The following is a 25,167-nucleotide window of genomic DNA, read 5'->3' on the forward strand; positions in this document are numbered from 1 at the left end:
CCTATAGCCCAGATCCAAGTCTGATTGTATTCAGGGAGGTTGGGAGGGTTGCCAATCTTGCTTTTGATTTATAGCTCCTAATTCTGAATTTAAATTTACTCTTGATGGTTCCCAACCTTCAGGAGCAGTGGAATAGGCACTTGGAGAGAGTGAGTGAGGGCTACATTAGGATGGGTGTCCAAAAAAGCCCCTTGTATATGTGCATGTGCAGTTCTTTGGGTGCTTTATGCGGTTCTAATGACTTTGTATATCCCTTGAATAAAATTAGTGAAGTTACATGCAGAAGTGTAAGGAGAATTGCTTCTAATGACAGTTTTAGCTCTCATCTGTAAATTTGTTTTCCCAAAAAAATATTTTGGCTAATTACTAGAAGGTTATTTCTGCCTCAACATTCCTAATGCAATCCCCTATTATCCAGATTGGCATGCCATGAAGAAGAAAAAACTAATGGAAATAAGATGCACCTGTTGGTACTTAGATGAAGCAAACACAGCTGGCATAGTAATAGAAATATAGCAGTCTGATACATCAAACTTGTAAATGGCAATTTGCCTGGATCTTATATCAGTTGAGAATTATCTCTAGGCAACCAGGTTAATTGAAAGAGAGTTGATTCTTTTTTTAGTATTACACAGTCAAATGTGACTTAACAGGTATGTGTTTGGACATGCGATACTATAAGTCTTGTAAACCTGCTTCCCAGGCTTCACTACATAACTTCAGTAGCAAAACCGTTAAATAATTTAATCAAAGAAAGGAATTCAATGAATATGTATTGATTTGTCAAAGGTCTTAGGGTATGTATGTAGTTCAGGCTCTTTCTTTTCTTTTTTGGTCTTTATTGTGAAACATTCCACAAGGAAATAACAGGTAAAAATAACATTCTAGCTATATCAGGTTTGTAAGATTTATGTAACTGTTTATAATACCCTGGTTCTAAAAGTGTGACTAGCTCCCAAGTACCTAAAATAATTTTCAGTTAGTGTTTCTTGGAGAGCTGTCCCTTACCCCCAGTACATGGTAAAACTTTTGAAATCAAGGGGAATTCCAAAACAAGTTTGCAGTGTAACATAGGGAGGGACACACACCTGGCTTTCCTGAAGTTCTTTTTATACCAGCCCATGTAAATGTTGGTATCCGATTCAGAAGTATTCTATTTTCTTTCTTAATTAAAATATGCAGCACTGAGTTACAAAAATTAATATGTTTGTTTCCCCCCTATGCTTTAGATTAAATAAAATTATGAATCAGGTGGCTATTCAGCGAAAGAAGCAATTTGTTGAAAGAGTACATAGTTACTGGTTACTTAAAAGGTTGTCCAGAAATGGTGTCCCTTTATTGAGAAGACTGCAGTCTAGTTTGCAGTCACAAAGAAACACACAACAGGTATGTATCTTCCGTAATTTCCAGCATAAAAAATTAAACTGCTCATGTGATTTGAGTTGATAATATATGGCATAGGTAGCTAGGAACAGTATAATTGTTTATTAAGTGAAAATTAAGATGAGATTTTAATTCCTATCTTTGTTCTATCAGAGAAAAATAGTATACCTGGAATCGTAAGTAACTTCACAGGCTAGCTGGACTCAAAATTATTCTTGAAATGCTTGCTAGAAGCTACTGTTAGCTGTAGAGTTAAGAGCAGAATAACATAGAAACTACTACTTTTCTTTCGTAAGAGGGAAGATGATGAAGAAACACAAGCCTTAAAGGAGAAGTTGAAGTACTGGCAAAGGCTCCGTCATGATCTGGAGAGAGCACGGCTGCTGATAGAACTTATACGAAAACGAGAAAAGTTAAAAAGAGAACAGGTATATGAGTAATTTTATTTATTAGGATTTTGAAGGGAAATGTTGCTGAGTCAGGATTGATTCAAAGGATAGACACTTGGTAGCCACCAGAATTTATGGTTACCAGAAACCTGCTCTTCTCATAAGGAGGGAGGGGTAGGATCCCCTTGTATCTGACATCACACTATGTGGAGGACATCTCTGAAGCATAGTGAACTGTCAGGAAGAACCCCTTTCTCAAATTCTAATCTCCAGGGGTTTTTTAAGCGTGTTTCATGCTCCATTTCTGAAACATTTTCGACGCCCACATAGTGAATGTGTATGAATCCTACCCTCTTCCCGGTCTTAGAGCTTTGGGGATCAGAGATCTCATGCATTTGTACCGTGCTTGCTCATAGAATTGGAAGGTACCCCAAAGATTGCCTAGTTCCAGTAAACCTAGCGCTGCATCCCAGATGGCTGGCCATCCAGCATTGAAACACTTTAATGGATAAGAGTCCACCTGCCAAGACTCTTTGTTCTACTGTCAAGCAGCTTGCATTGTCAGAAAGTTGTTTCCTAATGTTTAGTTTAATTCTGTCCCGTCCCCCCACTTTGTCATTTGAACCCATTGTTTTTGGGTCCTGCCTTCTGGAGCAACAAAAAACAAATTTGCTGTTACTTATGTGATGGCCGCAGGTGGCGCTGTGGGTTAAAGCCTCAGTGCCTAGGGCTTGCCGATCGAAATGTCGGCGGTTCGAATCCCTGCGGCGGGGTGCGCTCCCGCTGCTCGGTCCCAGCGCCTGCCAACCTAGCAGTTCGAAAGCACCTCCGGGTGCAAGTAGATAAATAGGGACCGCTTACCAGCGGGAAGGTAAACGGCGTTTCCGTGTGCGGCTCTGGCTCGCCAGAGCAGCGATGTCACGCTGGCCACGTGACCCAGAAGTGTCTCCGGACAGCGCTGGCCCCTGGCCTCTTAAGTGAGATGGGCGCACAACCCCAGAGTCTGTCAAGACTGGCCCGTACGGGCAGGGGTACCTTTACCTTTACCTTTTATGTGATGGCCATCTTCAGATATTTGACTACGGCTATTGTGTCATTTTTTAAAAGCCTTTTCTCCAAGCTAAACATACCCAACTCCTTCAACCTTTCCTAATAGGCCTTAGTCTCAAGATCCCTAACTTTCTCTGTAGGTGTTTGCGCATGTTTCAGGGCAACTTGGAACAGCCTTAGAGCACCTTGGAAGTGTGGCGTAACTGGGAAGGCTCCAAGCTTTGAAAGAGCACCATGATTATGTGTCGTGTTTTCATTGGTATACTCTCCTCTTGAATGTTACCTATGGCTCTACGTTAGTTGTATTGCCAAAAGCACACGGGGTTTTGTAATTAAGCTGTAAACATTGCCAAATACAGGCAAATCAATGTTTCCTTGTTACTGCACATTGAACATACATCACATATAACATTTAAGCTGCAGTACTTTGTGAGTAAGCACCATTAAACTTGTTGGAATTTATTTCTGAATACAGTTGCTTAGGATTGATAAATTCAGTTTTTCATACTTACAGTCTGCAATCGTATCCATGAATGAAATGGGCTCTGTTTGTCTTCCATTGCATAGATCAAAGTGGAACAGGTTGCCATGGAACTTCAGCTAACTCCATTTACTGTACTACTGCGGTCAGTTCTAGACCAACTACAGGAAAAGGATTCTGCTCGCATATTTGCTCAACCAGTGAATCTTAAAGAGGTGAAACTTTAATATTTCTGATACAGTTGATCAGTTTTGTATTGAAGCGCTAGCTTGGTAGCCATAGGTGTCATGGAATTTCATGCAGGTGAGTGAGTAACCTGGCTGAGGATGGACAGATCACTCCATTCCTCATCTGCACTCAGCATAGAGATTGAGGGAGTTGCCAGAGGAGGAAAGTCCCCCTCTGCCAACAGCATGGAAATAAATACACTGCAGGATGTGGAACCTGGTAAAAAAAGAATTGGCATCACCAGACTTGCACATGAAGGATAAAATGCTTTAATTTGCAAACATTAAAATGTTAATACCTTCATTTTCTAGACTTTGTGAAAGCATAAATATAAAAATAATTATTTTGTTAAAATTAAACATTAAAGGAGGAATCCAATATCTGTTCATGCAAGGATTTCTGCTCCTGCTAGTGCAACCGTTTAGTTCAATCCAGCCCTAATATTTGATTCTTCAACCAGATCATACAAATCTCAGAAGAGTACTTTATATTATTTTCTAGCTTAACTATTAAAATTAATTTGTCTGTGCCCAGGTCACTTTAAAATAAAGGTTGCCTTTAAAAGTAGATTAAGGGAACAGAGGTTTGGAAAGTGCAAAGCTTCAAATTATCAAGGTCACAAACATACACATTTATACATTTCTATGTCTCATTGATTCAATATTTTTAGGAAGAAACTAAGTAATGTTTGCCTTCTGTTAATGTGGTATAGTGTATAGTATATTTATATTTCTGCTTCAATCAAAGAGCAAAGAATTAAAAATATTTTTTTTATAAAAAAAAATAATGTACTTGCAGGTTCCAGATTATTTGGATCATATTAAACATCCCATGGATTTTTCTACTATGAGAAAACGGTTGGATGCCCAAGCTTATAAAAATCTCAACGAGTTTGAAGAAGATTTTAACCTTATCATTGAAAACTGTATGAAATACAATGCAAAAGATACAATATTCTATAGAGCTGCTGTGCGGTTAAGAGATCAAGGAGGTATTGTTCTGCGACAAGCTAGAAGAGATGCGGAGGCAATTGGGTATAATAACGAAACTGGAATGCACTTACCTGAACGGCCTAAACTTGAATCTCCTCCACCTTTTACCTGGGAAGATGGTAAGGACGCATCAGAATGAGTGTTGATATAATATTTTCAGGTTATTGAGTGGGTCAATTCTTGTTCAGAATTCTTGAAGCCTTTTAAACAAGGTGTGTTTCTCACATAAAGCTCATCTTTGCCTATAGCACTAAGCCGTGAAACGTGGTTTATTAAAATCTACTGTGCATGAGCTGTGTGCAACCCAAGCGTTCCTATGTCACGCCTCTTCTTTCACAAGTGGAAAGAAACTATGAAGTGGAAAGTTTAATGTTATATCCAAACCCAGCATGTAATGTTAAGTACAAGCCACAATTTATAGCCAGCTTTAAATGATGGTTGTTGGCTTAGCCATTAAAAAAAAACCCAAACATGATCTCAAGTTCAAAACACAAAAGCTAGGACCTTTGTGATTTGGTTAGCCGCTTCATTCCCAGGAACAAAGGAGTGAAGTTAGGCAGCGTATGGAGTGTGGTTTGATAAATGAAGATTCATGGCTTAGCAGTATATGCAGTTGGTACCAAAGTGTGGCGCTTTAGGGATATGGCAAGGGTTTCCTGCACTTGTGGCATCGTGGGGACTGCTGTAATGTAGAAAGCCTTATCACAATTTTTTTGTATCTCTGAGATTAAAGATCATTTTGTGATATGAAGCAGGAAGACTGCTCTTAGGAAAGTAAATACTGAAATCCTATTGTTTATTTGCATGTTTTGTGGACTCTGCTTCTGGAATGTAGGTGTTGCAATAGGAAAAAATGTTGGACAGTAAAAAAAACCTTATAAGAACATAATAAAGCAAAATAAAAAATCACTTTTTTTAGAAAGATGGCAAGATATTTTAACATGGGAGGTTAAACTACGGGTGAATGGACTTTCCTCATTTCATTCTGGATTCCTTCCACAGATTAACTGACAGTGCCTGTTATGTTTGTCTTCCAGTTTATAGTGAATTTCTAGAACATGTACTATTTGCTTTTGCCACAGCTTCCTGTTTCTACCATTTATTTGCATAATTTCCCCATCTACTCACTCTTACCCCGATATGATTTATATTCCTGCCTGTATCATAATTAACTTTCTGGCCTCCTAGGAAAAGAAAGGAATCTTGATTTCAGCTTCTGCACATACAGAAGCAATTTTTAATGTATATGTCGAGAGAGTTAATTAAACCTGTGGTAGGCTTTCTTCCTTCAAAAGCATGCATGTAAACTAGCAGTAGTGCAATAGTAATCCATTTGTTATTATGCCGTGAGATTTGAGAAAAAGCACTTCTCATACATTCATATGAGATTTCGGGGATGGCAAAGGAGTTTTTATAGCAATTCAAAAACACATACTCCCAATGCAGAAATCGTTACAAATCCCTGGAATGTAGAGTGGAAGAATAGCAGAAAGCAAATGTATCAGTGCTGTTTCATGACCTGTGCAAGGTAAATTTGAGTCGCTAAATCTGTGGAGAAATTCTGCATACAGGCTTACACATAGAATTCGTTTCAGATTGGATGGCCAAATACATTAGTAGCTTTGATACAATAACTCATAAAGGCATTTTTGTGCCCTTCAGGACATAAAATTCATGTTCAGTTCATGTTGCAGAGGGAAGTGAATTAGATCATCAATAGAGCTTGTGGACCTGCCAGGACAGTCTTAGCATTGAATATTTGAAATTGAATCATACCATTGGCTCATTTTGCTCAGTGTTGTGATTAGATGTAGTTCTCGGGTTTCAGGCATTGTTTTTGCCCAGCCCTGCTATTGAGGGTCCTTTCAAGTGGAGATGCCAGTGATTAAACCTGGGTCCTTTGGCATGCAAAGTTAGTACAGTCGCTCCTTGGTTGTTGAACGCCTTGGTACTCGTACGTTTTGGCACCCGAACGTCGCAAACCAGGAAGTGAGTGTTCCGGTTTGCGAACGTTCTTTGGAACCTGAACATCTGACTGCTGCTTCTGGGGCTTCCAGTTCGGAAGCCGCCCCTTGGTTTTCGAAGTTGAACGGACTTCCAGAATCTGTTCAAGAACCAAGGTTTGACTGTACTTTGGAACATCTGCTTTGCATGAGGAACGTCCACTGCACAAGAGACCGCTGTCTGAAATCCTAGAGATTTCCTAGGTATGTTTTAATTATTTTAGTGAAAACTGCTGTTGGGACAATACCAGCTGCAGTGGGAGAACAGAATCCTACAATTTATCAAGTGTTTCTTGCTGCACCCGTGCCACACTGTTTTAGCTGTGCTCTTAATGCTATAGGGTGAAAAACATTGTTCAAATGCCTATGTTTTTAACTTCAGTGGATAGGTTACTGAATCCTGCTAACCGAGTGCACATGTCTTTGGAAGAACAGCTGAAAGAGTTACTAGAAAAACTTGATCTCACCTGTGCAATGAAATCCAGTGGTTCTAGGAGTAAGCGAGCAAAGCTTTTAAAGAAAGAAATTAACTTGATTCGCATCAAGATAAGCCAGCAACAGCATCAGCCCTCTCAGATTGAATCAGGTATTGGAAGTTTTGAAGAAGAAAATGCAGTATTAGAACAAGAAGGCGAAGAAGGTAAGATCTGTTAATTTAAGCAAGTATTAATAAAAAGTTGATAGAAATTGCCACAATCCTTGAGTGGAAGGGGATAAGAAATTGCTTAGTGTTATCAAAAGCCCTGCACTTCTTTATATTTTTGTAGGTTCTAAATACAAATTTAGGAATCTAAACTTAATTTGTTTAGTATATAATCAGAGGTGCGTATTTTAAAAAAAGGTTTTATTCTCTTATGTTCCCTGCCCAGATTCCAAGAGTACCTTAATCCTACAATGAATGAATTACAAATAATTGCTTCTGAGTAAACATGTATAATATCAGAGTGATGCTGGCAGGATTGCACAGGGATTAAGAGATTTCAGAAAATCCATATTTGTGCATCCTAGCTCAGTTTCTTGCAGCAGTAAAATAAGTTGTTTTCCAGATAAGCTAGAAATCGCTATAATCCAGTTTAAAAGGGAGTATGTAGGAATGGAAAAAATAAGAGTAGATTGAAGAGGTGAGAATAATCTAATGTGCCTAAAGAAGCTTACTGTTGCACCTATCTGTTTCCAAGTGATTATCCAGTTTTTACATTACATAGAAAGTTGCATTTGTTGCAGTAGGCCTTCATATTTTCATTAGCGGCTAGTTTCTTTCCCTGCTGTCGCATTGGAAATTGCTCCCAATACACCCGATAAGGCGGTTGTTTATAGCTCAGGTGCACATGTTTGCTATGTCTACTGTCTTCACAGTCATGGCCATGCAAGTTTTATAGGTGAACTGCAAAAAAGAAGAAGGGGAAAAACGGAAAAATTAAAAGGTTGAGATGTGAATAAAGAATTGTATGCTGAATCCTTTTTTAAGTCAAAAATATGGAAAAGGTTAAAATCCAAAGCAAGTTTAAATGGGGAGCTGCTTAGTATTTTCATTGTGTGTAGAAGCAAAATGCGCGAGAGGAGAAACCTGTGGGAAGCGTTAAGTATCCTCAAAGTCACAAAAGCATCCCCTCAATACTGTTGGTGTAAGATACTGACAAAATATTTCGGTACAAATAGCTGTTTTTTCTATGTCCTCTTTCATTCTGCATGGAGTTTGTAGATAATATGTATGGATTGTTAAGTGAGAGAAGCCCTTGTGCTTGAAAACAAAGGTGGTAGACTTTATTGACCCAAATAGCAGGCATTCTCCCAGGTAAATAATTCCTGTAAAGAATGTCAGAATGATGCTTAACTAAATAGTGGGGGGAAAGATGAATTGGTAGAAAGAATGGTGTGTGTGTGTGTGTACGTACGTGTACACACACACACACATATATATACATACATACATACTCCAAATAGTGGGTGAAATTCAATGTCATGTAAGCGGTCCACTGATCAGTCAGGTACACTACAGAGTGTCATCCTTAGGGTTGGGTTCATTGCAAGCATGACTTAAGTCTGGAGCCAACCTATGATATTTCCTGTCGGGTTTTTGCCATTAAGATAGAAGTGCAAGTTTTACTGAATTGAAACTGGTAACCGTAATTCTAAGCTGTTTTGCAATTCTTAATAATACATTAATTTAGCAAAGCTTTCAAAGTCCCCTGTTAATTCTCAACAGTTTCAGGCTTCAAAAGTGTTTAAAAAAAAAAAACTAACTGAAAAAGTTTAAACAGGTAAGGTGGATATATTACTCAGCTTACTGTATTTTAAGTACTTTTATAAACAGCTTGCCTTATGAAATGCTATGCAATTTGAAAGATAATAGTATTTTAGAGGCTTAAAACTTTGGCACAAATTGGAATTCTAAAGATTCAATCCACAATGCAAGAGTGAGTCCTTTGGTTCCAGTGGGACTCGCCATGAAATAAATACATTGAAGATTAGAGCCAATCTTTTCCACACTTACCATTTCCCCCTAAATCCAGGCACTAACTAGGACAGTTGGTTTAAAGTTTATGTGTTATACTTTGTATCAAACAACAATAATTATTGTGGGCTACATATTTGATACTAAGTTTTATGTAGTAGCTCTTATAACTATCAGTTTTCAAAAACCCAACTTTATTAATTTTTTCAGGAGATAAATCTCCCCCTAAACTTGAACCATCAGATGCATTACCTCTTCCTTCAAACTCGGAGACTAATTCAGAGCCACCAACCCTCAAACCTGTAGAACTCAATCCAGAGCAGAATAAACTTTACAAAAGAGTAAAATTTGACAATGAATTGTATAGTACTTCCATTCAGAAAGAAAGAAATGGACACACTCCAGAACACTTACTTGACAGTAATCTCAGTGAGTCGACCGTTTCTGCTGTAGCTGAGTCATCAACTGATGTAAACAGACGTACTTCTGTTCTCTTCTGCAAATCGAAAAGTGTAAGCCCCCCAAAGTCTGCAAAGAACACTGAAACCCAGCCAACTTCTCCACAGCTAGGGACCAAAACCTTTTTGTCTGTAGTCCTTCCAAGGTTGGAGACACTACTGCAGCCCAGGAAAAGATCAAGGAGTGCTTGTGGAGATTCTGAGGTGGATGATGAGTCCCCTGTAAAGCGTTTGGATACAGGTAAACATTTGCTTCCATATTCTTTTTAAAGATAACATGGATAAATAATAATTTAATCCTTTTTAAAAAAAAAAAACAACCCCACATTAAATTGACAATATAAATGTACAGCTTTATATTTGTAGAAGCCTGATATCTTCTGACATCTGATTAATTTGTTTTATCCATGTTGTCTAACTTCATATTCAGGGATGGTTGTTTTTTCTTTTTTCTTTGCTGCTGTGATCTGCTCTTCTTTTAAATTAAATTGAATGTTAGATCTTTCTTCAAACCTCCTCCACTAATGAATCTGAATGCTTGCAGCCTAGTTAGCTATCTTTTATATGGCTACCTTTGTGTCTAATCATGAGAAGAATATACACGGATTCTGTTAAAGGTCAACTTTAGGATTTACTTTCGAACCCCAAAAGGTTTGGACCAGTTCTGTTGTGCCATTCCCAGAAGCAGCCCTCTCTTGAGTATAAAATGTAGTCCCCCCCTAAGTTTTATGCGTTGGATCCAAGCAGCTGTGTACGTTGCTTGCCAGGATTAAGCGTCATGGTTTTCCTTTAGTGCTCTAGCACTGGGAGTGCCCCTTTGGATCCAATCCTATATTACACTCTGTGTGTGTGTGTGTGTGTGTGTGTGTGTGTGTTTCAAAGAAAACCCTCAAAGCTATGAATGAGATTAATCTGGGGAAAAAGTTTTATTAGTGTTATGAATTATTATTTTTTTGAGTGATAGGTTCTTACAAAGCAAACCAAATCCCTACTCTGGCCAGGGCTTGGATGAAGAAGTGGTGTCCGCCCAACTCAACTGTGCCTGGGCTTTGCTGGCAGGAAGCGGAGCCCCCGTGGAGCTCTCCTTTATTCACCTGCCTGAACGGTGGTTATATGGAAGCTGTTGCTGGTGGTATCTAGTATAAAGCCCCCGCAAAGGGGTGTCTGGGAAGGCAGAGGTGGAGCTGGACCAGCAACAGGTTAACTGAATTAAAAAGGTGGCCGTGCTAGTGGTAAGTTGCGATCTGGACCTGTTTGCTGTGCCAGCCTGGCGTAACAAACCATAAGGTTTTCCTGTCCATCTCCTTTCTTCCTGTGACGAAGATTGTGTGGGAGCAGGAAAGGAGATTTTGAGTCCGTAACACACAGCCGGTCTCTTAACCGTGGTCAGACAAGAGGGAATGTTATATCTGCATTGTGTCATTGAAAACATGTATCATTTTTAAAGGATCAGTTTGGCGAGACAAAATACACACACTTGATTATGACGTGCTGCTGTTAATGTCAACTTTTCAAGCATTTGAGCAGCTTGTTTTAAGCATAATGGTCTGACATTCATCTTTCATATACTTGTTGTGTTAAGCAGGTTTATTTGTTTGCAATGTAGAAAATAGTGGTGATTTACACTTTTACTTTTGTGTGAAACGGCAAAAGCAGAAAGTAGCTTGGTGAACGGTGTTCGTTTTAGTGGTTCAAGCCATCAGACCTGATTCACAGCAAAGAGCTGTTCTGTTGAACAAACCAGTAATTGAGCAAACCAGTAACAGTAGCAAACCAGATTTTCAGGATGTTACCCTTCAAGATGCATATTCAGTAAACTTGTTGACTTCAGCTAATTATCTCTTTAAATTAGCTAACAAGATTGCTTTCCTCTCTACTGTTCTTCTTCCATGTTTTTCTTTTCTGTGGCCAGGAGTTCAGTTGAAGAGGCTGTGATTGGCATACGTTTTCAAGTATTAATTGTTCGGAGAATATTGCAGGTATCAAATATGGGTTTAAATCCAGAGCAAGTTAGTCTTACTTGGGTCCAGTTGAAGGAAATGGAACTTAGATCCCATTGAACTCGGTGCAACTTACGTTCAGCTAACTAGTTCTGGATGCATACAATTGTGTTCTGCATCTCGATAGGGAATGTATCACAGGAACAACTGTTTAATGGGCTGCCTCAGCTATCACACACTATAGAATGTTTTTACCCACAAAGTCTATATTTGAGTTTCCACCCCCACCATTTCTCATTGCAGTTTCTAGAAATGTCAAAACAAACTGTGTTGACTAGCATTTGGTGCAGAGAAAGAAATGTCTTTTGTAGTTGGTGCCTCTGTATGTTTCCATGTGTGTTTATTTACTTAGTCATTTTTTCATTTATATACACACACACATGCATAGATACAAACCCCATATACCTGAATATCCACCGGAAGCATGTTCTTAGCCTGACTTGTTTTAGCAAATAGTAGCATCTAGTACAGGCTTCCTCAACCTCAGCCCTCCAGATGTTTTGAGCCTACAATTCCCAGCATCCCTGACCACTGGTACTGCTAGCTAGAGATCATGGGACTTGTAGTTCAAAAACATCTGGAGGGCCGAGGCTGAGGAAGCCTGATCTAGTAGCTGCTTGACTTAGCTTTAAAGTCAGTATTTCACAAGTGGAACTCATTTTTCCTTGTGTCTAGAATGCCATCTGAACAAAGTTTACCTGTGTGTGTCTGTTCTCATTGTGTTGCATTATGCCTGCCTACACGCCTAAGGAACCTCTAACGCAAGAGTATGCCACTTGCTAGTTTGTTTCTTGCAGCTCATTATGAACTCATAGCAGAGCCCCCCCTTCTCTATATTTGTCCAGAATCTTCCTACTGAACACGTTTTCTCTTTTTTACTGAGGTTATAGCAAAGGTCCAGAAGCTCACAAGACCGTCAACCAGTGGTTCACAAGTATTCCTTGGCTTACTTGCCAGCTATCACATGTAATTGCTACCAGTCCCCTCTCCTGCCTCATCTGGCATTCACAGAATACCTGGGAGGGTAGGCATTTGTGTGGAGGTAAGGGGGCCAGCAGTAAGAAATAGTGGAAGTGTCACCATTTGCTTGGTAGGAACTTCTGCTATTTCTTACCTGCTCAAAAACTGCAATGGAAATTAGACTTGCGAGTAGCAATCGGTGTCCTGTTCTCTTGAGGCTCTTGCCGCTTGCTGGTGTGTGGCCTTGTTGATCCCTTTTGATCCCTTTTTGATCAGTTGCCTGGAACTTGGGTTGCGAGGACAACATCCGAGGAATCATGCCCTTTCCTTCCTACCATTGGAACGGTGTGTTTCTCTCTTCCTTCCTCTTCTCAGCCCAGCCTCCTCACGCTTTCCTGAGAAGTTCCAATTGTGCCGTTCCAGTTTCACAGTGAACACGTGATGACACATAGTGCTGTTTCTTTTCTCTCCTCCCCACTGCCTGCCTCACTACTACACGTGAAAGAGCAAAAGTGCCTCTAAAGCTGAGAAGCAGCAGGGAGAGAGGAGTGTTGGTGTCCCCTTTTTTTCAGAACTCCAATTTTTACTCAAAACAAAATAAAAAAATTCCTTCCAGTAGCACCTTAAAGACCAACTAAGTTATTGGTATGAGCTTTCGTGTGCATGCACACTTCTTCAGATACACACACGAGATATGCACACGAAAGCTCATACCAAGAACTAACTTAGTTGGTCTTTAAAGTGCTACTGGAAGGAATTTTTTTATTTTGTTTTGACTATGGCAGACCAACATGGCTACCTATCTGTAACCAATTTTTACTGTTGATTTTTTTTAATTAAAAAAATGTACAGTGGACGCTCGGGTTGCGAACGTGATCTGTGCGAGAAACATGTTCGCAACCCGCAGTGCTGCGTCTGCACACGCTCGGGTTGCGATTTGGCGCTTTTGCGCAAGCGCCGTAACCCGGAAGTAACCCATTCTGGTACTTTCGGGTTCGGCGCGGTGCACAACCCAAAATCGTGCAACCTGAAGTGTCTCTAAACTGAGGTATGACTGTATAGGTAAATGTTAAATATATTTTTCTTGGCAAATGTTTTATATCACCTATTTTAAATAGTTGCAAAATCTAGAAAGCGGGGTGAGTTTATAATCCTAACCCAGAAATAAGTTTTTCCCTGGTGGTATCAACTGAATATTCCCTTCTGAGGGAAAGAAGAAGAAAATGCTGTAAAGCTTTTTTATTATTATTTGTGTGTGTTTCTGTCCCATCTCTCTTATATAGAACTTTTTAAGCCCATAAAATATTCAGGCAGTATTAGTTAATTGGCAAATGTTTCTTCTTTGCACTTAAATAGACCTTTTGTAAATACTGTTGTGCTTTGAGTAGAAGGATGGAATGGTGCAGTATTTTGTTGTTGAATAAAGCTGTTTCAGAGTGTCAACACTATTTCAATTAATCATCTTACAAGACTCTTCTAATGTATATTGCGGATGCAGATGACTTGCTGCTGGCCTTATTAAGAAAACTTCCATAAAGCTGTTTTTCTAGATCCCTAGTGTTCATGCAATCTTTGATATCTGTTAGCAGAAAAAAAGCTCTTTCTAAGTGTTCTCATGACTGTTGATCAAAACTCAAGTTTAACTTAAGTATAAAATTGGCAGGGAAAAACTAATAGACTATCAACTATACTAGAATATCTTACCCGGTTTTTGTTAGAAATATTGAAATGATAATGTTTCCAGTAGTTTACTGAAAATGTAAGCAGGACAATTCTATAGCTATATCTCTAATGTGGAAAAGTAAGATCCTTTCTTTAATTGTGTGTGTGTTATGTAATTATTAAGGAAATGCTGTGAGAGTGTTTTGGAAAGAATAAGCTCAGTTTACTTCTGAAATTGTGGAACTTGATGCCCTCTAGTCTGTTTTCTTATTTGTGGAGCAATTGACAGTAGCTGGAAACATTTCTAAAACGCTGCATAGAAATCTTACGATCCATCAATTAACTGCAGCGTATATTGTTTTCTTTGAACTACTTAACTATTGTACATGGTAAAAGCAAAATTTGGAATAAACAATTTAGTAGTTCCTTCACCCTAAGCCTACAATTTCCTTTTTAAAAAATTCTGTGTGCTGAAAACCAGTTCAGTAGCATCTTGTGACCCTTAGCACATGCTTCTGCTAACTCACAACACACCTTCTAAATTCACATGTGCAAGATACTTCCTTGGGCTTCGTCTGCTAATGTCTTACTGTACTGCTGAAGCATCTTTAGAGGTACTGATGCTCTAAATATAGAAATAGGTGGATAAATTAATCTGTCATCTTCTTTCATTGGAATGAATTTCTGCAAAAATGCAGCCCCTGTTCATGGTATCTCTTATGAAAAATGCCCCTAAGTTCTCTGCTGCTACATCTTTCAGTAATGAGCAGTTGATTCAAAGTGGAGAATATTTCAGTCTTCCACTTTCAGATATTACATTAAATATGACTAGTAGAAGACATGGATAGTTTGCATAGTTTTTGCTATTCTTGCTCTGGATACTGCTGGGAGGAGGGCTTATTTAATTAAAGCTCTTTTCCCTTTCAGTGAGACTAAATGGCTTTTTCACTGTCTTCCAGGTTCTCATATTAACTAATATGCTGAGTATTTATCTATTTGGATCCTAATTATTTTCTATTATCCTGAACACGGACTGGAATTCAATGTAATGATCATTTTGGAACGCAGAAAGACAATTACATTTCAAGTAATTATTTTGGATCATGTTGGAGACACCAGCCATCCTTAAAACAAAATCAATATCTTGAACCCTGTTGGAGGAAGTCTTTGATATATATGAACCTATGCTCTTCATTCAGTATATTTCCCCATCTCCGTAAGTTATGAAGTTGTATGTTGCCATCTTATGTGACATAAATTGGTCGCAGTTTTACCAATCCCCAGAAGTCTTACCTCAAACGTGCTCCTTGTGGGTTGATTGGTTAAGAATGTTCCTTTCCATCACCATTCCTCTGCAAGCCAATCTAATCTTCCCTTGGCCAGGATATAGACTCCATAGTACATTCACCAAATACAATAACTACATTTCTCTCCATCTTTATTTTGTTGCAGAAAATACAGGGCTCTATAGGAATTGAACATGATTTTGCACTAGCACTGGGCAGCAAAAAGGGTCTATATAGTGGTGCCATTCATTGATTATTGAAAATACTTGCCAGCCGACACCCTCAATTACTGCCTAGATCAGAAAACCCAATCCTGCGTTATACAGAGAAGGAATTAGGCAAGGGTTTTGTAACTTCCTAAGCCAAAAGGATTTTGAATTCCTAAATGCAGTATCTTATGTTTACTTTCCAAACTTAGTATTCCTCATTTAAAAAAAAATAAAAAATCCTTCCCTTTTTCTTCTATTTCTTCATAACCGATTGCTTTCTACTGCATTCACTTTTTTTCAGACTCCAGTCGAGAATTCTTATCTGGTAGACACGGGGCTACTTCTTTTTTACATAAATTTTAAACACTCTTGACACAATAAGTTTGACTCCATATTTACAGATTGAGTATAACTTCAGTTCCAAAATAATGAAATAGATTTTTTAAATTGTTTGTGTATCCTTTGTTTCCATGAAATGGTTAGTTGTGTTACAGCAAGGAGTAGTTGTAGTTGTAGCTTCTACTGTGACAGTTGCATATCTGCTTCAACTTACACTCAAGGTAAAGGTAAAGGGACCTCTGACCGTTAGGTCCAGTTGCGAACAACTCTGGGGTTGCTGCGCTCATCTCTCTTTACTGGCCAAGGGAGCCGGAGTACAACTTCCGGGTCATGTGACCAGCATGACTAAGCCGCTTCTGGTGAACCAGAGCAGCGCACGGAAACACTGTTTACCTTCCTGCTGGAGCGGTACCTATTTACTTGCACTGCGTGCTGTCGAACTGCTAGGTGGGCAGGAGCTGGGACCAACCAATGGGAGCTCACCCCGTTGCGGAGATTCGAACCGCCGACCTTCTGATCGGCAAGCCCTAGGCTCTCTCTCTCTTCACCTATTAAAAATAATATTCTTTCCACAGTATGAAAATCTTAAGTACATGTTGTTACATAGAATATCTTCATCAATAGTAGTCAAAGAGTTCTTTACTACTTAGAAAGTGTTCTGTTGTCCCTTAACTAGCTTCTTGCAGCATGAGCTTGTGTAGGCAAGAGCTTGTTCATCAGAAGTGCAAAGGATCTGAAATGGACTATGAACAATGAAATTTCATAGGCGTTTAACATTTAGAATGCCACACTCTTCCTTGTTGAAACAGACTAACATGGCTTTTCTTCTGAATGTACTCAAAATAGCCGTAGCAAAGAATGGTGTGTTAGGAAAAAGTTGCTTGGACAACTAATGAAAACTTAGAAACACAGAAAGATCATTGTAAAGGTCTGTTAACTTCCCGTGGAGTACTAATGGTTCCAGAAAACTTCAGTGTGGATCTGACAGAGCATCTCAAATGCAGAAGAAAATGAAAACAGCTATTTTACCATTGCTCCAACAGAGTCTCTAAAATTGCTTGAGAAATTGATAGTATCCGGCTACCAAGTGCTTCTTCCTCGTTACTCTCTAATTTTTGTAAATTGTGTTAGGCCAGGCCAAAATGTTTTATGCAGCTATATCTGTTTCTGGCAACACCTGGGACTCAGCTATACTGCTGCAAATAAAACGTTTTGTGTGTGTTGTAAAGTGAAACATACAAATGTGGCACTAGATGACAATGGTGAGCTATGGCAAATTCAATATATTTTTAAAAAACTTTTTTTTAAAGAAAAAGCATTTTCATAGCAATTTTATATATGTGTAGATTCCACCCTCTTCTTGCTAAAATGATCATTTATGTTTTTGTATACTTCTATGGCTGTGTTTGGATTTAATGGTGAATTATGGTTTAGCATTACACAAACAAACCTTGGAGTGCTTCCCCCTTGCCTTTCTCTGCTAGAGTGGCTAAGAGAAGTCTGGAAGCTTTTTAAAAAAATAATAATATTAACTATAGTTTAGCTTACAGCTGCAGGACATGCTGCAGCTCATTTTTGTAATGCTAGACTACATTTTTGTGTCACGCTTGAACCAGCCCTGTATGTTTTACACATATTTCTGCAATTTATTAGCACTCGTTGTGGAATAGTGTGGGGATGCAAGGAATGGACTTCGGTTGGATATGGTATTTGAACTTCTGTGCTTTAACTGCTCATATAGAAGTGTGTGTACAAAAGTTTTAAATTGTCTTTCCAGTTTGCCTGAAATATTTTGCTGTTTGGCTCACACAACAGATCAGCACACAGTATTACACTGGTTTCAATTTAAAGCATTTGATCCCCTGGTCTCTTAGAAATAATGATGCTGGCCCTTTCAAGCCCTGCTGTGTGTACATACTACTTGAAAATATTCACTTTGCAAATATTATTGCATTTACATTTAGCTTATATTTAGCATTCCTCCCCCCAATTCATGTTGTCCTGTTTTGGAGGAGGATGAAGATCTTACCTGCGTGGGGCTTCAGCCCTATAACTGCTCTTTCTAACAGTAGTTTTTCAGTAAGATTTGTGCACAATGTCAGTAATTCAGTAATCTTTCCCTATGCACCACCACCTTGTAAAATGAGTATATAAAACAACTATGAAACAAGGAAGCTTCATGAAACCTTCAAAGCTGATACGACATAAGCTATTGTTGACTGCTTCTCATTTTGATTTCTCTGTACCCTGTATATTCTGGTGTAAAAATGCAGAGTGACTAACTGAATGACAAGAAGGAGCGTATGTGGGTATAGGGAAATTGTAATCTCAGTTTGCCTGCATTCTGTATTGCAGTTGGTTGTCTTCAGCTTGTATTGCCACAGGTTCATATCTTGTTGGATCAACTAGTGTCTGACTTGTTCATCACGCAGTACCAGTTTTAGGAAAAGGTATTTCTTAGAGCAGGTTTCTTTTTTTGAAAAATGAAAGATTGGAAACATGTTATTTAAAACACTCCAAGGAAACATAATTTTAGTGTTGCTGTGTTCACCACAAGTGTTTGTATACTGGCGGAACCATGCCTCCATATAAGCCATCTTACCTTCTGCAGCTGGTGTGGCAAGCAGATCTTAACCCCCCCCCCCCCAAGCGAGGCAGAGATCTTCTGAGATCTCGCAAGAGGCTCCCAGAGCCAGGCAGAGAGCTTAAAACCTCTTTTTGCCCTGGGAAAACCCTGCCCAAAAAGCTCTCTGCCTTCCATGCTCTTAATTTATGGGATGTCAACCAATCAGTTTTCAGCAGTGTAAAAATGTACCTAAGTTGCGAGTCACCTGCGTGTTTTCAACGTATTTTATGCATCTGTTGAATCTTATGTACAATTTTCATTCATGGTCAATTGAAGCATCTTTCAGTTTTATTTATTATTACAATATGAGACACTATCATTCCTGTTTCTAAAATAAGAGAAGATCAGATTTCAAAGTTGGCAGATAAGCTGTTTGGGTTGTGGACTTTTATAGTAGTTTAGTGCTGTATTAGGTTTCTGTACACAGGTTCTGAATCCTAAACTGAATATGTGCAGACAGTGTTAGCATTTTCTAGAGCTCTATTGAAAGTTAGCAGTCACCTATTTGATACCAAACTGGTCCTTGCGATGCTGGGAGTTTGGAGATAGCCATTCTCCATTTTCTTCTGACGATTTGAGAAATAGAATGAATTTGCTGTCACTTGCAACTCAGATGCTTTAAGTACTGTATTAACTCACATTCTTTTAATTTCTAGATATTTAATGAAAATGTAGACCTGTCTTTTGTATGTTTGCCTAGACTTCGTTCTGCATGCATTGCTTTAGGAGCGGCACAGTTTGATATATCTTGCAACAAGTATCAGTCCTTTGATCAGTCCCTCCTCTGTCTTCACTGATGTCTACACATTCTGCATGTTTCACTTAACTATTTAACGTTTAATCTCATTCCTCTTGCACATGTTACAGCTCTATTAACAGAGGTACTAAAACATGCACATAAGTACATATTGAAACATGTATGAAAATACAATCCACTTCCACATTATGTGTATTTTTCTCTTGTTAACCTGCCAGGTCTTTCGAATGGTTTTGGAGATGGCAGTAAAGAGTCGGAGTTAAATGATACTCCAGGGAGAAAAGTTGAACCTCGTCGCCGTTGTGCATCAGAGTCTAGTATATCCTCAAGTAACAGCCTGTTGTGTAATTCAAGGTAAAAAATGTGGTGTTATTAGCCCAAAGTATGTTCAAAATATAATTATTTGGATCTATTCTTCCTATAAGCAGAGGTACTGGAGTTTGTCATTTGCCCTGTGCCTCTTGAAAATATTCTCTGGAGGGTTGCAGGACCCTCTGGAACAGTGAGGAAAGTGGTAAAAATCCCCATTTCCCTTCCTCAAGCAAGAATCTTCACTGGATTTCAGAAGTGGGCAGCCCAACAGTAATATTAGTTACTGGGGTGAGAGACTTCTGGCATATAAATGGCCATGCTCATGAAACCTTATAAAGAAGTATAACAATCCATGTGTTTCTGCAAGCTATTGTTATTGTTATTGTTATTATGTTTTCTGACACTTCAAATGTTTCTAGTTTTAGCCTGCCAAAATGTGGGAAAGGCAAACCAGCGCTTATACGAAGACACACGTTAGAAGACCGAAGTGAGTTGATATCATGCATTGAAAATGGAAACTACGCAAAAGCAGCAAGAATTGCGGCTGGTAACTGATATATTTACGCTATGTATTTATAAAAAATATCTTCCTGCCTGCTCTCTAGAAATGAAGGGTGATGCCTTCCCAGGACATCTTATTCTGTGGCCAGATGAATGTGAGGCTTTGCCTATTTGTGTCTACCTCTTGAAGATACCCGTTAGGTTTTCCAACTTGCCCCCAATGTGCCTCCTTCTAATCAATCTCTTATTTCCTCTGCCTCAGACATTTTGAGGTTGAACATAGCAAACACAAACCTCCTTCCATCCATATTTCCCTCCTATGCACCCTTTTCTAAATTCATCGTTAAAATTGATCTGCTTTGAACACCCGTTACACCTTTAAACTCCTCCTTGCCTTGTGTTCTGCTCTTTGCGATTATAGCAGTTGGTCCCTTATGACTATTTAACCATTCCCTTTAGCGCATCTCCACCTCGAGGCCTTGTTAGCATTGCCTTCCCTGCACCAGCCTCACTTCACCTCATCTGCTTTCCCTCAGCTGTTGTCTCTTGTTCACACCCTCGTTACTTCTTTTGTCCATCTAATATAAACTGTAAGCCCTTTGAGCACTATATTTTCCCTGTTCTATATATTGCCTTAACACACTGGTGTCACTAAACAAATAAATTTCAATTAACAAAGAACTCTTAGTTTGCATGTTGTGTTCAGGGCTTTCCATGTTGACTCTGCTCCAAAATGCCAGGAAATCGCAGCTGAGAACAAGACACATTATTGAGGCAGTATGGCACGGGATCCATGCTGTGGTTAGTTCAAGCTTCGCCACCACCTTGGAGCAGAATGGCTTGCAGTTCAGAATCAGAAGAACCTTTATTTGCACCAGCCACTAGCCGTAGCAATAAAATAAAATACAGTGTACTGAAGATAGAGGTAAAAACTTAACTATACAAAATACATTCTGGAGGTTTACATCAATGATCAAATAATAGATCTTATTCTAATTGCCCCTGCTAAATTTTCTGCAGTTTTTGCTGTTGCCCGATTATCTTGATCTGCTAGAAGAAAGGACACAGTAGCAAAGGTTGAGCGACCTGGTATAGATAGCATTTGAGGGGTAATAACCTCTCTCTTCAAAGGCTTTCCATTGCAGAGGGATCAGCCTAACTCCCAGATTTGTCTCTTCACTGGAATAGACATGTGGAGTCTATGCAGCTGAAGCTAACATGCAACTGAAGTTACCCTTCCATGTTGCAACTACACAACTGGCACAAATGATAAGAGTTGGAAGAGGAGGAGTTGACACGCACACAGAAACACACAACCAGGGTTTGCCTTCCACCATTACACTTCTGTTTATAGGTATGGTACTGTATTTGAGTGCTGGGGCCTCTTAATAAATTACCTGCTCAGAAACTGTGTGTATAATTCACAACACTGTGTGGAATGAGATCCTGGGCATAAACATATACCATCATTATACCTGAACCATGTTTCAGCTTTTCTGGAGTTCAGTCTGTAAGTGCCTCAAGTCTGTTAGACTTAGCTGAGATGCTCCTGAAGAGCCTGTGGGAAACTGAGTTGTTGAGAAGTCTAGTCATTTGATAAGATTAAAACACAACACACATCTGCGTCCATTTCTAGTTATAGCAGTGGGAAGCGGAACTGTGTTTTGGTAATTTAAAATTACAGTGGTACCTTGGTTCTTGAACATAATCTGTTCCGGAAGTCCTTTCGACTTCCAAAATGTTTGAAAGCCAAGGCACGGCTTCTGATTGGCACTGGCACCCCAGAAACAATAGCTGAAAGCTGCATCGGACGTTTGGCTTCCGAAAAACATTTTAAAACTGGAACACTTACTTCTGGGTTTTTGGCGTTTGGGAGCAGAAATGTTTGAGTACCAAGGCGTTTGAGAACCAAGGTTCCATCGTATAAACTTGAAATAATTTTCTATGCTTCCTTTCCTCCAAGGAGCTCGAGGTAGTGTACATAATTCTGCCTCTTCCATTTCATCCTCGCAAAAACCCTGTGGTACCTTAGCCGTCACGGCTGATGAGGATTCCTTATCCACCAGACTAACCCTTACCCTACATTGGTTCACTTTATAAACTATTCTTTTGGAAAATTAAAACCATGTGTTGTGTCAGTGTGGAATCTGGCATACAGAATGTAACTGAGGTAGGGTATGATTTGACCAAATTTCACTCGCACTTCGTATTGATTTTCTCTTGAACATTGGGTTTGCTGTGTGCACAGAATGGCAGGGTGGTGGAAGGACTTTTCTTACTTGCAAACTTCTCTGACTCGTAAAATGGGCTGCCTTTCAAACTGTTGCTGGGCAATGCCGGTTCATACTGAGCACGTGCATAAATTTCCTCATTCATGGGAGCTTAGGCAAACTTTGGACCAGAAAATGCATTTTTTAAAATTTATTTTTTTAAAAAAACAACTCCTGGGTAATGGCACGAGTTAGACATTCCCCTTGATCTATTGCAGTAAAAAGTTTTGCAAAAGATGCAGTAAAAACAAAAATCTTTCCAAAAAGTCCACCCACTCCCACTCTCCTTTTTCTTAATTGCAAGTCTGAGGGCAAGGACCATCTAATTATAATTTTTTGTAAGCTGCTCTTAAGAGTCTTTTTGGCAAAAGGGTTGGGGAATAAATGCCGTACATAAATAAAACGAAACCATCAATGTCTTTGGGAAGGAAAAAAATGGTTTAAAAGTGCTAGTCGCTCATCAAACATTTTTCTCATTCAAAACAAGTCATTTTATAGCATTTCTACCTCAAATTCAGTATGGACCTAACTCTTCTACCCTGTCAAGTTCCAAATCAAGCCATAGAACTTGCATCCCCACTTCCAGATTCCTTATTATAGTTCCAGAATGTGAGTCAACCGGCTTAACGTGGGATCATGACTGTGGCCTTATAACTAATGTGATCAGTTATTTCAGTCCTACTTGTTTCCATGCCATGTAAAACTAATTACTATCCTTTGCAGGAATGCTGATTCTTGTGAACAGGCTATAGGAGTTTCCTAGTCATAAGCATCATCATTATTCAACTAACTTTTACTCAAAGTTGACCCACTGAAGTTCATGGCTCAAACTTAATTTCAGTGGGTCTACTGTGACTAAAAGTTAGTTGACTTAGTGTTTGATTTTTCTTCTTCAAATCTACACTAAACAACAGGAGAACAGAATCACAGGACTGCCAGTTTCAATTTGTGGAAATGATCACTCAAGAGTCTTAAAAGGCCACAGCCAACAAATTCTCTTAGCTCAACGTATATGTGGTTCTTGCATGCATAATATTAACTGGTTAAACTGGTCAATATGTTACTCTGTTCTCCCAGTCAGCCAATGAACTATGTGTAACAATATATTGAGCCACCTCCAACCTTGATGTAGCCGCTTTTCTGCATGGAATGTTTTGTTCTGAAACCTATGTGGTATGGACTGGTTTTCACCACACCAAAGATGAGCAAGTAGAAGAGCAAAGATTAACAGCTGGTTAAAATTGCCTAAACAACATAGGAGCTGCTTCATGCTAATGCCCTACTCAAAGGGCACACACAAAGTTTACCTTTTCAGTGTGTCAACCATTGCATCAACTGTAGCTGTTATTGATTTACTCTCTCTCTCTTTTTTTCCCTTTTAGAAGTTGGGCACAGCAGCATGTGGATTTCAACAGATGCTTCCAATTCTGTCCTTGAGCCTCTAAAAGTTGTGTGGGCCAAATGCAGTGGGTATCCTTCCTATCCAGCACTGGTGAGTTATTTGTCATTTATATTAGAGGTGACTAGAAGTAACATACCGTATTTTTCGCCCCATAGGACGCACCGGCCCATAGAATGCACCTAGTTTTTTGGGGGGGAAATAAAGGAAAAAAAAAATATTTCCCCCCCAGGGGCTGGAAGAACCAGGTCGGGGAACATCGGGAAGGCTTGCTCCACCTCCCCGCTGTCCCCCGAGCTTGTGGGGCTTGCAATGGGGAGAAGTGCCCTTCTCCCCACCGCCAGCCTCCAAAGCAGGTCGGGTAATAGCGGGAAGGCGCGCTCCACCGTCCCCCGAGCTTGTGGGGCTGGCAATGGGGAGAAGTGCCCTTCTCCCCACCACCAGCCTCCAAAGCAGGTCTCCGCAAGAGGTGGGAGAGCTTCGGGGTGCAGGCAGCTTTCCCACGGCTTGCGGACAGCTTCCTGAAGCCTGGGGAGCAAAAGGGGTCGGTGCGCACCGACCCCTCTCGCTCTCCATGCTTCAGCGAAAGCCTGCATTCGCCCCATAGGACGCACACACATTTCCCCTTCATTTTTGGAGGGGAAAAAGTGCGTCCTATAGGGCGAAAAATACGGTACCTTTTTTTATTCCAGTTGCACAATTTATTATGCGTGCATCTGAGTTCATGAAATGGCAAGTGGTAGTTGTCATATTCTGACGCTTTCAGAGTCAGTTTCTATGTAAGTGTCATGTTAGCCCAATTTTGGAAGTATACCCAATAATTAGTTTCCCATTAATTTATTCCAACTTGTATATATATATATATGTCCCTTCATATCCATGTTTGGAGATGTCAACTCTCCAATACGTTCTTAAACAACAACAACAACAAGCAAACCTGGTTTTCTGTACCAAGTTGGAATAAATTGATACTGGAAATATTAATAGATCCATTTATGCCTGGTTTTGGTACAGAAATGGTTTTGGTCTCCTTTTATCATGACCCTTGTAGGGAGAGTGGGGAAATGTGTTCCAGTTACTTCTCCTTGACTTCTCAGCGGCTTTTGATACTATCGATCACGGTATCCTTCTGGAGTGGCTATCCGAGTTAGGGGTGGGCATCACTTACTGGTCTTCCTTAGCCGTTTCCAAGAGAGTGATGCTTGGGGAGTGCTCTTCAGCTCCGTGGAGTCGTCAGTGTGGGTTCAGTTTTATGCCCCATGCTGTTTGGTATCGACATGAAACCACCGAGTTGGGCTATCCACAATTTGGGACTATGTTGTCAGCAATATGCTGATGACACACAGCTCTACTTCTCCTTTGCATCTGCAGGTGAGGCAGTTGAAGTGCTGGACCAGTGTCTTGCCT

General features: G+C 39.6%; 1 protein-coding gene across 3 annotated transcripts in view; it reads left to right on the forward strand.

Annotated features, from left to right (window-relative positions):
• Positions 1 to 25,167, forward strand: part of BRD1 (bromodomain containing 1) — a 44,453-nt gene that overhangs the window by 11,592 nt on the left and 7,694 nt on the right. The window contains exons 3-11 of one of the 3 annotated variants that reach the window (XM_079994109.1): positions 1,230 to 1,386; positions 1,680 to 1,811; positions 3,390 to 3,518; positions 4,330 to 4,642; positions 6,909 to 7,166; positions 9,192 to 9,680; positions 19,497 to 19,632; positions 20,010 to 20,137; positions 23,744 to 23,853. In XM_079994109.1, the coding sequence (XP_079850235.1) occupies positions 1,230 to 1,386; positions 1,680 to 1,811; positions 3,390 to 3,518; positions 4,330 to 4,642; positions 6,909 to 7,166; positions 9,192 to 9,680; positions 19,497 to 19,632; positions 20,010 to 20,137; positions 23,744 to 23,853 (1,852 nt within the window). The remainder of the gene's footprint in view (positions 1 to 1,229; positions 1,387 to 1,679; positions 1,812 to 3,389; positions 3,519 to 4,329; positions 4,643 to 6,908; positions 7,167 to 9,191; positions 9,681 to 19,496; positions 19,633 to 20,009; positions 20,138 to 23,743; positions 23,854 to 25,167) is intronic. The other 2 variants (XM_079994108.1, XM_079994110.1) reach the window with 2 other exon arrangements.

This window comes from Podarcis cretensis (assembly GCF_951804945.1).
Source record: "Podarcis cretensis genome assembly, chromosome: 10".
Taxonomy (NCBI): Eukaryota; Metazoa; Chordata; class Lepidosauria; order Squamata; family Lacertidae; genus Podarcis; species Podarcis cretensis.